Genomic DNA, 13,597 nt, shown 5'->3' with positions numbered 1-13,597 from the left:
ACAAGATAACGTTATTGCCCGATGCTGGTGTATAGATCAAACGTTAAATCTGAGATAGACATATATTTCTCTCTGTTGTTTAGTTTCCTTAACTTTGTATCGCAGCGCTGTGTTGTAATACTAGGGCTTCCCTCATCCGTCATAGCTGCCATCAGGACATATAAACTCTTAACACAGCTTAATGGACTCGTACAGTGATATAAAAGACCAAACTCGCACCTCATTTGTGATGTAGGTTAGACTATATAGGCTCCAAGAAAGCAGATACTGGCATAAAGTTGATTTGATGCTGAACGTTTGATTATGATATTCGCAAATTTAGGGACCGTCTCTAAAGTTACGACATTCTGTATTCACGTTTCTACCTTCTACCAAACTCTTGTAGACACACATGCACATATACATATTCAAACACACCCCACTCAAAGTACATGCATATATACTATTTCTTTTTTTTTTTTTTTTTTACACGTTCATCACACAATTTTTTTTTTACTTTGTTCATTTTTTATTTTACCTGATCATAGATTATCCTGCTTATACAAATTTTAAATTAAATGTAGAAATAAAATTAACTAAGTAGAACTAATTGTGTGATGAATGTGTAAAAAAAAGAAAAAGTATATGTGCATGTACTTTGAGTTGAGTGTGTTTGAATATGTGTGTGTGTGTGTGTGTGTGTGTGTGTGTGTGTGTGTGTGTGTGTGTGTGTGTGTGTGTGTGTGTGTGCTTTTGTTTATATTACATTGTGGGGACCAAATGTCCCCATGATGTAATATAAACCTGAGTTCACCTACATCGTGGGGACCAGCCAGCGGTCCCCACAATGTAAATGGGTTTATAAATCATATAGAATGAGTTTTTGTGAAAAAGTAAAAGTTTGCACAGTTTCCTGTGAGGGTTAGGTTTAGGGGTAGGGGCAGGGTAGGGGGATAGAATGTACAGTTTGTTCAGTGTAAAATGCATTGAAGTCTATGGAAAGTCCCCACAATTCACAAAAACAAACATGTGTGTGTGTGTGTGTGTGTGTGTGTGTGTGTGTGTGTGTGTGTGTGTGTGTGTGTGTGTGTGTGTGTGTGTGTGTGTGTGTGTGTGTGTGTGAGAGAGAAGGGTGCATCACTCTTCGACCTGGCACCTATAGATGAACACTTCACAGGTAGTTTTGGTGATTGTAAATCATTCTCATCAAATGCTATTGAGCTTTAAATTATGGCATTTTTTTTGTATGATCCAATACAGTAGTGAAATACATAGCAATCTTTACATATTACTTGACAGTTTATTTGGAAACACTTTACAGTAAGGTTCATAATGTATTAACTAATGTGAACTATCCATGAGCAACACATTTGTTGTTGTATTTGTTAATCTTTGTTAACGTTAATAAAAATACAGCAGTTCATTGTTCATGTTACTTCACTGTGCATTAACTAAAGTTGACAAATACAACTCTTGATTTTAATAATGTATTAGTAAATGCTGGAATTAACATTAACAAAGATTAGTAAGTGCTGTAGAAGTGCAGTTCATTGTTCGTTCATATCAACTATTTAATATAAAGTGTTACCTTTTATTTTAATAAACATCAAAAATCTAAAAGGTTTGCATTATACCTGACACCTAGATGAACAATTTACAGTTGGTTTTGTGACTAAGTCATTCTCTTTAAATGCTATTGAAGGTAGAAACGTGAATACATAATGTTGTAACTTTAGAGACAGTCCCTAAATTTGCGAATATCATAATAGAAACTTTCAGCGTCAAATCAACTTAATGCCAGTATCTGCTTTCTTGGAGCCTATATAGTCTAACCTACATCACAAATGAGGTGCGAGTTTGGTCTTTTATATCACTGTACGAGTCCATTAAGCTGTGTTAAGAGTTTATATGTCCTGATGGCAGCTATGACGGATGAGGGAAGCCCTAGTATTACAACACAGCGCTGTGATATAAAGTTAAGGAAACTAAACAACAGAGAAAAATATATGTCTATCTCAGATTTAACGTTTGATCTATACACCAGCATCGGGCAATAACGTTATCTTGTTCACTGGAGAGAAAGCTGTAGCTACACTGGGAAAGTAAGCGTAAATACACTGAATTAAACATAAATGCAGCTTTTGTGTCTTTATCAGCTTTTCTGCATTTATACTGGCCCTGATAATCATCACACATTCACTTACCGCTTGCTCCATTTCTGTAAATCTGTTTTTATGAATGAATGATGACTTACTAGCCGTGATCTCGTCTTAAACAGCCGCTAGCGGCACCTGCTGGTGAAGAAGACCAACAGCAGATAGAGATGATGCATCGGCACTCTACTGCTCTTCCTGCAGTTCCCGGATGTGAAATGTTGAATTTTCTGCCGAATTTGAGCCACTGAATTTGTGGAAGCGAATTTGTAAAGCGAAATAAAATGGACTGAAAATTGCTAGTTGAATTTTATAGGTTGTATTTTTAAACAGAATGAATATTTTGGAAGTGAAATCTAAAAGGTGAATATGAATTATTGAATTTTTAATAATGAAAATGTGTGTGAAATATTTTTAATTGAAATATTCACAGCCTAAATATACGACCATGTTGAATTTCAGCCCATAAAAATGCAAGCCTTAAAAATACAGTGCATCTAAATGCAAGTACAGCTAATGTAATGCATATTTTTTTCAAATAGTGCAATTCAACAAGCTTTTTATTTCAAAAACATTTGGCATTATTTTACTTCCATACTATTGTATTTATCTATGCTTGTAATTTGTTTATTATTTTCTATGCAGATTGACTCACCTACAAAATTACCCCAATCATTGTAGAATGATTAAGCTATTTAAGTCATCTGGGTATATTTTTTTCCATATTACAATAAATATCACAGAAAAACAATGTCAGTTTTTTCCAGTATCATGCATCCCTAAAATTTACTTCAACTAGAAAATGTTAAATGAACTGGGATTTGAAGGGTCTAGAAAGCTAAAATATCTTATGGCACCTGTAAAATTTTGTCTAGGCCAATCTATCTTATTCTGTTACCACTTGTAGAGGGCACTTAAGTTATTACTCATTACTTGTCATCTTACTAAAAAAACAGGATGATATGAGTGAATAATTAGTGAATAAATACATAATAATTAAATGTTGTATTAGAGGTTTACAATCAGGAAATAAGATGTAAACTAAATAAGTCAAATTGTACTATTTCTATTCTTGTAAACTACACAAATTTACAGTACAACTGTCACTGGCTGTTCTCCTTTAAACCACATAGATTGCAAGTCCACACATACGACTAGTCCATTTCTTCTTGCTGGGAAAGTACCCGGCACTACTTTCAGGTAAATAGTGAAGGGGCATCCCTGAACCCCTATAAAAGAGAAAGATGAGAATTTTCTTTATTTGATGAGCTTATCTAGAGCCATCAAAACAAACAGGAAACTGCTGTTTAGTTCTGAATAACTTATTCAAGATAAGGTTCACACAAACTCAACTAGAGTGAAAAAAAACCTAAGATCAAATAAGAGCAAGACTGTCTCTGTCAAATGCCAGAGTTCACATTATTAATCAGTCGAGAGTAGTTGCCACCTACACAAACCTGCATACGATTACTCAAAAAAACAAAAACAACACTAAGAAGTCATGACTGATGTTGGTGTTTGGGGTTTTATGGTTGTATTTTCATTTCTTTGTCTTTTTTTTTTATTTTAATGCCGCCATATGTGGGACTTCTGGTAACTAAGAGTCGGATTCTTGAAAACAGGAAACGACACAAAAGATAGCGTGGCCACACAAGCAGTTTAAAAATGAGCTACTGCTTTTGCTGACTCATTTCTGCACTGATATACACACACAAACACATGCACAGTAAGATCATATCACATGATCGTCCAGGGAGTGTGTCAGGTTTTAACTGTGTGACAGAAAATAACCTTTTTATTAAAAGGAAATACTATTCATTTATGTTACTGATAATTTATTTTATAATAAAAACTTTTTTTACTCATAATAAGACAATAAATGTTCTGCTTGAATACATTGTAAATAATTGTCCAGTCTCTATGTTAAATTAGGCAAATCTTACCCCTCATATACATTTAACAACATGTAACATCTCAGCAAAGTTCTCAGTTGCAATTTTGATTGGTTAATAAAAAAAATAAACAAAACTATAATAGCCTGGAATTTGAGCTATCCCAAACATCCAAAGAAACGGTCTATGGATTTAACACATGGTTGAATATTTAAGACCCTATTTAGCATCAAGCAAAACTCTGCAATTCAAAATCCAAAATAAAATCCAGTATTAGATATGATTTGTGTCAGCAATACATTCTTTCATCAGGTAAAAGTCAAGAAGTTCCCCTCTGCGAAAGATCAATCTTCACTAGCAACATTTGATCTAAGCAGCTGTCTGTGATGAAAAACAAACAGCCCAGCTCATTTGTGTGTGTATACTTAATCAACAAGTTTGTGTGAAAACTTTTCTGTTCCAGATTAAGCACAGCCACAGTTTGCACTCAATGACTTCCTTCTGCTTAAGGACATCAAGTAAGTTTATAGACGGATGAGCAGAGGATGTTAGTTAGTTAGTTAGTTAGTTAGTTAGTTAGTTAGTTAGTTAGTTAGTTAGTTAGTTAAGGGGATTATGAATAAGTCTTTAAGAAAAGCATCTCTGAAAACAAACAAATCCCAAATCCCATATGTCAAAATAAAGTTGAGAAAAACAAATGTGTGAAACCAACAGAATATATTCAATACAATGTCCTGCATGCCCCCAGGGCTACACATAGAGGAAAAAATAACTTCCCAAATCCCTTGTGGGCAAAACAAGCCTGCCGCCACACTAAGCAGCATAAATCCAGGCAAAGGCAGAGCTGCTTTTCATCTGGGCCTAAAGTGCCATTACGGGTGGTGTCTGTCTGCATAGCTGAACTGGAATGACCTTGCCTAGAAGCACACAGCCCTACACTGTCCGACAGTCCATGCCTCATGGGCCCTGGCAAACTGAGGCTAGCAAACACTCTGAGTGCCTCAGGGATTGATATTCAGCCCTTTTTCTGTTTTCTGCTTTGCCACACCCTCTGTTTTTTGTTTTGTTTTTTTTCTTGCACACTGTTGCGTCTGCCTTTTTGGCCCAATGACTCTGATGCTCTGTGGCTTGCAAGGACAGACATGCGCTCAAAATTTCCATGCTTTGAAAAGCGCAACACAGTATTATCCTCTTACTGACACGTACCGTTGGAAATTTTACTTGAGAAAAATGTGATATGATGATGTTGTTGGCTAATGTTGAAAATACTGAGTAAATGACAAAAGTAGCAAAATATAAAAACTGATAAAAGAAGCAGAATGGCAACTTTTGTAATTGCTATAGGCACACACAGTCTTTTACATTGTCACTGATTTGTCACCGTTTTAAATTAATTCCTATGGGAGTTGAGTTTATGCTTGTGCTTGCACAGTAAATTATGGCACTGACAGTGGATCGTAGAAAGTGTTGAGAGATGTCGAGAGCATCCAAAAGTTGAGAAATCCTGTGCAAACAGCTGTAAAGTTCAAGTAGTGATGTCTGTCTTGAGTGTTTAAAAATATGCAGATTGTGCAGGAGTTTCTGCTGGATTTAATGCTTAAATCATATTATTCACATACTGGATGCTTTGCAGTTGTTACACACATATATATATATATATATACACATTATATATATATATATATATATATATATATATATATATATAAATGTTGTGTTGTGGGATGTTATATATATATATATATATGTTAAATATCACAATTTAGGGTGCTTTCATTGTGAGTAGGCGACTGGGTTCACAAAATGTGTCAACATTTTTACTTTGAGCATTCCAAAACAAAGCTTGCATCTTTCCAACTGTAATAGCGTGCAAGTATAATCATTATATGTGCTGAATAAAAAACATCAATTAAATATGCATGCTACAAGAATAGACTGTAAAAAAATATGGACGTAATGTCCATGACGTCACCCATAGAGTTCTGAACAGCAGTTTTGAAGCGAAAATGAGGCCGCTGCCATCTTAACAGCACGTGACCGCACGTCACTCCCGGATAAGGGAAAATGGGCAAAGAGGCAGTACGTGGTGGTAGCCCATGTGACTGGTTGCTGAAACCACGCCTGCCTAGATCGACGTGACCATGTTAGCAGGAGCTATCTATCTTACCATCTAAAGTATTAATAAAGATAACAAGCTATATCATTAGAAAGTTATAAAGGTTTACTGTTAATCTATGTTGTTATTTATTTTATTTTTTCTTTTATAAGATATAGATGCTCCAACTCCAGTAATTAATTTGTGTCGGGTGTGCAAATAACAACAAAAAAATCAAACGGAACTTCATACCTTCATACCGAGATGAATCCAATCCGTGGCACTTGGTAAAATGTCCATTGCAAAACAAAACACAGTACTTTTTTGTCCACGAAAGCGTTAAACCCATGAAATATTGATATATAATCCCTTGTTTGCATCACATTTCTTCTGAATGATCTGCACAAACAAATGAGCTCGTGTCCAAAGTATAATTTTTTAAAATAGTACAGCAGTTTTAGCTATAATATCCAAGCAGTGCTGTCAGAGTTTTATATCCTCTTGCTAAGAGGATATAGTCATTGTAGTAAATCTCAGGAACTTTTAGCCAATGCCAAGACGATCCAACAACTTGTGTTCTGTTTATCTTCCGCATGCGAGCACATCTACACAGACGCACATCTGTCTCAACTATTAATGCAGCAAGCCATATTTTATAATTGTATTAAAAAAAAGAGAAAAAAAGCAGAAACACGGCAGAGATGGAATTAGCTGAGGTAACATGACGGCTCACAGACAGCAGCGGCATACCTGTCACTCAAGTGACCACCACGCCCTTAATTATGCAGAACTTTAAGGGCCCTATTTTAAAGATCTAAACGCAAAGTGTAAAGCGCACGGCGCAGGTGCACTCAGGGCGTGTCCAAATCCACTTTTGCTATTTTAACGACAGAAAAACGGTCCGTGCGCCGGGGCGCATTTTTGAAATGGGCTGTCCCTATTCTCTTAATGAGTAATGGGCATAACGTTCAATAAACCAATCAGAGTGTCATCTCCCATTCCCTTTAAGAGCGAGATGCGCTCGCGCCATGGCGGATTGCTATTTACATGGCGGAATTTGTTGGAGGAAAAGCTGAATGCTTTTGAAGCGAAGAAACCGATCTGCTCGTGCGCGAAGTTAAAGCGGGCTTGCAAATGCAGGCTTTCAAATAGCTTGCATCGATTATTTTACTTGATATGAGGTGTGCACTGCAAACACAAGCATTATTTATGATCGTCTCCGTCCAGTCTGTACGCCGTATTGCTTTCAACCACAATTATCTTTTTGACTTCTGTGAAGGAATGTCTGCCGGGATCTGGTAAAACTTTAGTTTTGAACCAAAAGTTCTGTTCCTTCTATTCTGGCAGCCAAAAACACAACAAGACAACATTTTAAAGTAAAAACCTCAAACTTTTAGCACGCCCGCTATTAGTTCTTATTTATATTTTGCCTCCAGCTAGAGCGGTGACGTCACAGTGACGTAGGCGATTAAGGGGTCTATTGGCACGATTGTTCAATTAATTAGCCAATTTCGTTCATCATTATAAGTAGTAATAGGCTGAATTGAAAATAGGTAGCCTAATTCTAATACACGCAATGACTATTGATCATTGCATTTTTATATTTATGTAGCCTACACAATAATATTCTTTTACACTGTAATCCTTTTGTTTTTAATATTTGGCATGTTTGTGTGATGCGCATCCTAATAAGCAAAGTCAACGCGCACTGTGGACGCGCCCAGAGGCGCAGTTTCTACCAACGTGCTCTAACAAAAAAATATTGTGCCATTGACTTTAGAATTTAGAACAGGTTTGAGTTGGTCTATGGCGCAGTCTATTTTCAGCTCCTTAAAATAGCAATGCGCCGGCAATTTGCCTGAACACACCTCTTTTTTAGACCAGCACGCCCATGGGCACACTAACTGGCACAAATGCATTTACTAATTTAAGGACGTGGTGCTGAACGGGAAAACGCGAACGGCGCCGGACGCAAACTAGCAAACACACTTACGCTGCGCCTTGCGTCGTATTGTGACAGGTGTATTATAGGGCCCTAAGGCTTATTATAATTTAAACGGTTGAGTTATAAAAAAAATTCACCCCCCTCAGAGTTGTCATGAAGGGCAAAATTAGCTATACATACCAAAACCACAATTTGAACCAGACTGTAAAGATGTTTTTTTTCTGCTGTAAACTTGGCCATTTTAACATGGGCATTCTGCTCTCTTCTGCAGCCTGTCCCTAGTGGCCAGTCAATGAATCGCAGTTTAAGTCACTTCCGTATTGGCTTCACGAGAAACTGGGGGAGGTTGCCGCTTGGCTACAAGACACCCCAAAGCGAGTTTTGCCACTGCAGTGTATACACACTGTGAATATTACTGCTAACAGGCAGTGGTGTGAGGTGGACTTCTAAAATGTTGAGAAAGTCCCTCTTTATGTTTTTTTTGTTTTTGTTTTTGTCATTATTAAATTCATTTTAAATAATTCATTTCATGTTTCATTTGATAGTTACACCCGAAATATACCATAATATTTTTGCATTTTATAATATTTATATAATAATATTTTTCATATTATTGTCTGATCAAGCTGTTGCATTTTGAAACTTTTTACATTACCTTAAGTAATAACTAAAATATACTGAAAAAATTTTTTTTACTGTAATTTTGTATTTGCTGCCAGTTGTGGGGGGGGGGGTATCTTTATTGACATTTTAATGTAGAAATGTATACTTTGTAATTCATATGAAATGAACAGTAAACATACAGAATATAATTGTTTGACAGTTCATAACCACGAGCCGGATAAAGACACTATTGCCTTCTGTGGAGCTGCTTTATAGTTGAAATGAATTCATAATTGAAGAACTTTGAACTGTTTTTGAACTGAACTGAAATCAACACAGACTCAAGTTGAATTAAAGCTGCAAGCAGCGATGAAAGGGCCCTCGCACCCGGGCTCACCGCCACCCGTTGGCCTCAGGAATACAGCGAACAGTGGGCGACATGCATGTGAGCGAGTAAATACAGGAGAATTATGGCAAAATCATGTAAAAGTGCCACACTTCCTGCTGCCAACAGGTGGCGCTACAGCTAACTGAATATTGTCAAATAGGTGTCTTTAGGCCAGGACTTTTATCACTCATGTGAAGTTTGGGGCAGATCAGACATAGTATGCCTGAGTTACAACAGCTTCCTCTTTCATGGCGAAACATCAGACTTAGTCAGTCCGCCACAGACATGCCCTTCAACGAAAACTCAAGATCTTTGCAATTTAACATCTCAAAGGCCTTAAGATTAGACTGGCTATATATGATGTTGATCTGGTTTAATCTCTATGAGGAGTTAATCACAGTGTAAAAACATGTAATTTCCTGTTGCCCCCAGGTGGCGCTATGACTGTAACTGAATATTGTCATATAGATGTCTTCAGGCCAGGACTCTAATAAAACATGTGAAGTTTGGGGCAGATCAAACATTGTATGCCCGAGTTACAACAACTTCCTGTTTCATGGCGAAACATCGAACTTTGCCAGGCCGCCACGGGCACGCCCTTCAGTGAAAACTCTAGATCTTCGCAATTTAACGTCACAAAGGCCTTTAGATTAGACTGACCAAATATGATGTTGATCTGATTAAAGCTCTAGGAGGAGTTTGTTAAAGTACAACATGTGGAAATGGCAAAAACTGCCAAAATTTTGGAGAATAAATTCAAAATATCTCACTTCCTGTTGGGTTTACAAACTTTGCACCCAGGGGCTTTTTTGTAGGTATTGGGCTGTTACATCTGTCTACCGAATTTCATAACTGTACGTGAAATGTAGCACGAAGGGCGCTTGATTGAAATTTTGTAGGTGGCGCTATCGAGCCATTTTGCCACGCCTAATTCTGAAACCCATATCAGATGTAAATTTTCACCACTTCTGACGCGTGTGCAAAGTTTCATGAGTTTTTGAGAACGTTTAGGCCCTCAAAAATGTGATTCATTTTGGAGAAGAAGAAGAATTGGCTGAGCAATTCCAATAGGGTCCTCACACCATCGGTGCTCGGGCCCTGTAATGATGATATTTTCTTCTGTAGAGCTGCTTTACAGTTGAGTTGTTTCATCATTGATGAGCTTTGCAACACTGATATTGAAATAAATTGAATTAACACTGAAGTGAATAATGGCACTTTTGTCTTTTGTAGAGCTGCTTTACAGCTCAAATTGAATTTGTTTAATATTTAAGAATTTATGCTTTGAAATAATCTGTACTGCATAAAGTGCTACATAAATAAATGTGACAATTTAATTATGAACTTATAATCACGAATACTTTTGTTTGCAAAAAAACAAAAATGAACACGCATGTGTTGTGCTCATGTGAACAGCGCCGGAGATTGACAAGGAAGAGAAGAAATTGTTGAATAAAGTTGTTATTTTTCTTTTGATTTTTTTGCAGCCAAAAAATATTCTCATTGCTTCATAAAATTAAGGTTGAACCACTGTAGTCTCACAGACTATTTTAACGATAACTTTGCTACCTTTCTGGGCCTTGAAAGTGATAATTACGTTTATGTCTATGGGTGGTCAGAAAGTATTTCATCAAAAAGATCTTAATTTGTGTTCTGAAGATGTGTAGGGCTTATGGGTTTGGAATGACATGAGAGTGTGTAATGACAGAATTTTCATTTTTGGGTGAACTAAGCCAAATTATTGGTAATAATGGACCCATTATTATAAAACTAACCCATTATTGGTAATAATGGAAACAAACAAAACAACATTTCTCTTGTTGCTCATGTCTGAAAATGGAGGAAACCCTCACAGAATCTTTACCTCGCTTATGTAGCCATCCTTCCTTCACAATGGCAACATCACTCATTGTGGCTGGAGAGAAAACCCTCTTTTACTCGGACCAGGAGCAGAAGGTGGGAAGTGCTTGGTGTCTTCAGTCTAGACATTCAGCATGACAAGTGGTCTGTAGGAAACAGAAGGGGGAAAAATGCTGATCTTTTTTCACCAAAAGATATAGGAACATAATAGTTATTTATCCAATTATAAAAAATGACTAATTATTTATGACCTAGTCAAAGTCACTTAAAGGGATGGTTGACACAAAAATGAAAACTCTGTCATCATTTACTCACTCTCAAGTTGTTCCAAACCTGTATGGGTTTCTTTCTTCAGCTGAACACAAAAGATATTTTGAAAAATGTTGGTAACCAAACAGTTCATGGTCCCCACTGACTTCCATAGTATTTTTTTTTTTACATACTATGGAACTCAATGGGGTCCATCAACCATTTGGTAACTTATAATCTTCAAAATATCTTATTTTGTGTTCAGCAGAAGAAACTCATACATGTTTGAAACAACTTGAGAGTGAGTAAATGATGACAGAATTGTAATTTTTGGGTAAATTATCCATTTAAGATAATATTATTGTAGATGTATTCCTCTGTTTCAGCTTAAAGTGGGCTTGCAATTTTCATAAATGGGACTCTTACAGAATATATTTATATTGTGTCTGTTAAAAAGAAAGAAAACAACACTGCAAAAAAAAAAAGAAGAAGAAGACGAAGAAAAAGAATGAATCTACACAGTGTTTTCACCAGACCTTTGCCTACTTTACAGCTCTGCACACATTTGGCATTCTCTCATTATTTATTTATCTGGTAATTATGCAATTATGCATTATGTTGTATGCATTATGTATGCATTATTATGCATTATGTATAGCTGGTAGACCAACATAGCCATGCTCTTCACCATCAAAACTTGTGTGACTGGGCAACAAACATGTTCAAAAAAGGGTTTTCAGACCATAGGTATGCCAAAACCTGCAAAAAATCCCTTTATAATTTCCAATTAGTGGAAGAGACATGTACAAGCTTTATTCCCCACCTCATTATTAGTCTCCTCTCCCAAAAAAACATTGTATCTGGAACTTACAATGCCTAGCTTGACTATGCCTAACCTCATATGCTTATTATTTACATATGCATAATTCCCATTTAGACATGTGATACTACCGAGCTTAACAGTCCCTGCGATCAGGTCCAGATGAAACCAATGGAACACCTGTATGTGGCAGCATGAACTGGTCAAACTGGAATGATCTTTTTTACTTTTACACAAAAAAAAAAAAATATTTCAGTAATTTTGATAATTTCAATTGGAATTCTAATGACCCATAGCCATTGTGCATCCACTACTAATATTGCTATTTATAGCCTAAATTCATATAATATTTTAACTTTTGAATGATTTTATGTAATTTTAGTGTTTAACTCCATTCATGAGTATGACATTTTTAATCAAAATTTGTGTATTAAATGGAAAGCAGAGTTTAAAATCATTCTGTTTATGTCATTACTTCATTCACACCAATAAAAGAGTGCATAAGCATGGTCCAGAGTCAATCATAAAGACAAATTGACAAGTTTTGCAAATTAACTCTTTAAAAGGCACAATGGTTAGTTACAGTATAGTATTTGAATGAGCCGTGTCAACAGGGGAATAGCTTTGACTGTAGTTTCTGAGTTCTGTCTATTAAAACCTGCTGCCCTTGATGCACCCCACAGCTATGCAGCCTCCGGCTGCTTGGAATGCAGTGAGAAAGAGCGGCATTCTACTGCCTCAGAGCTGTCTGAAACAACAACCCTATGTGAACTTCCCTCCCCCTACCTCAGTGATCTTCAGGTACTCCTCTGATACAAAACACACATGCATGCACAAAACATACCATCACTAACCCTGGGGTGGCAACACATGTGAGAAGCAAAGGCTGCAAGCCAAAAAAAGTTAGCTGACATGCAATCACATAATCTATGAGAACATAAGCATACACCAAAAATACACACTGAAGAACCATTTACTCACAATGATGGCAAGCAAATGCAAAGGTGCACACAGACCTACAACTCTTAGGCACAACTACCTTCTCTAATGTCTTTGTCTGTCTGTCTGTCTGTCTGTCTCACACAACCCCAAACGCACCAGGGAAGTCTAATGTGTGTGGTGCTGCCACTGCAGCTTGTCTCTGAAAACGGCCCCTCCCAAAGCCGCCACGCTGCGGGAGAAAAAGAGAGGGTAAAAAAAGTGGGCGGGCGACCAAAGCCTGTGCTCAATGCAGCAGTCCATATGAACTCAATGGCCTCACAGATGGTCACGTGGCACAAATAAAGCGAAAGAGTGAGAGACAGAGGCCACCCACTTCATTCAACATTTCTGCTCTTACTTGTGGCTCAGTGAGAGAAAGAAAGGGAGGAAAATGCATCAGTCACCCCGGGTTTTAGGAGCGCTTAAAAACATATTTGGTACACAGAATTGAGTTTAACTTACATGTAACTTGCATGCCGTATATACAGTCTGTACAGTACTGGTCAATAGTTTGGAATCATTAAGATTTTTCCGTAATCATTTACGATCATTTCGATTTTTGAAAGAGTTTGATCAAAAATACAGTAAAATATGATTAAAGTAATTGTATTCTATTTTAAAATATTTTAAAA

The 13,597-nt window shown here is 36.8% G+C and overlaps 1 protein-coding gene across 2 annotated transcripts in view; it reads right to left on the bottom strand.

Annotated features, from left to right (window-relative positions):
- The window catches only part of LOC137018700 (RAC-alpha serine/threonine-protein kinase-like), a 41,324-nt gene extending 28,264 nt beyond the window's left edge, over positions 1-13,060 (bottom strand). Inside the window, exons 1-2 of one of the 2 annotated variants that reach the window (XM_067383407.1) lie at positions 12,966-13,060; positions 10,920-11,061 (exon numbers count right to left, since the gene is read on the bottom strand). In XM_067383407.1, the coding sequence (XP_067239508.1) occupies positions 10,920-10,965 (46 nt within the window). In that variant the 5' untranslated portion in view covers positions 10,966-11,061; positions 12,966-13,060. The remainder of the gene's footprint in view (positions 1-10,919; positions 11,062-12,965) is intronic. The other variant, XM_067383406.1, reaches the window with a different exon arrangement.
- Positions 13,061-13,597: the final 537 nt, after the last annotated feature.

This window comes from Chanodichthys erythropterus, chromosome 4 (genome assembly GCF_024489055.1).
Source record: "Chanodichthys erythropterus isolate Z2021 chromosome 4, ASM2448905v1, whole genome shotgun sequence".
Classification (NCBI taxonomy): Eukaryota; Metazoa; Chordata; class Actinopteri; order Cypriniformes; family Xenocyprididae; genus Chanodichthys; species Chanodichthys erythropterus.
Note: the sequence above shows the minus strand (reverse complement) of the source record. Positions and strands in the feature narration are given on the sequence as shown.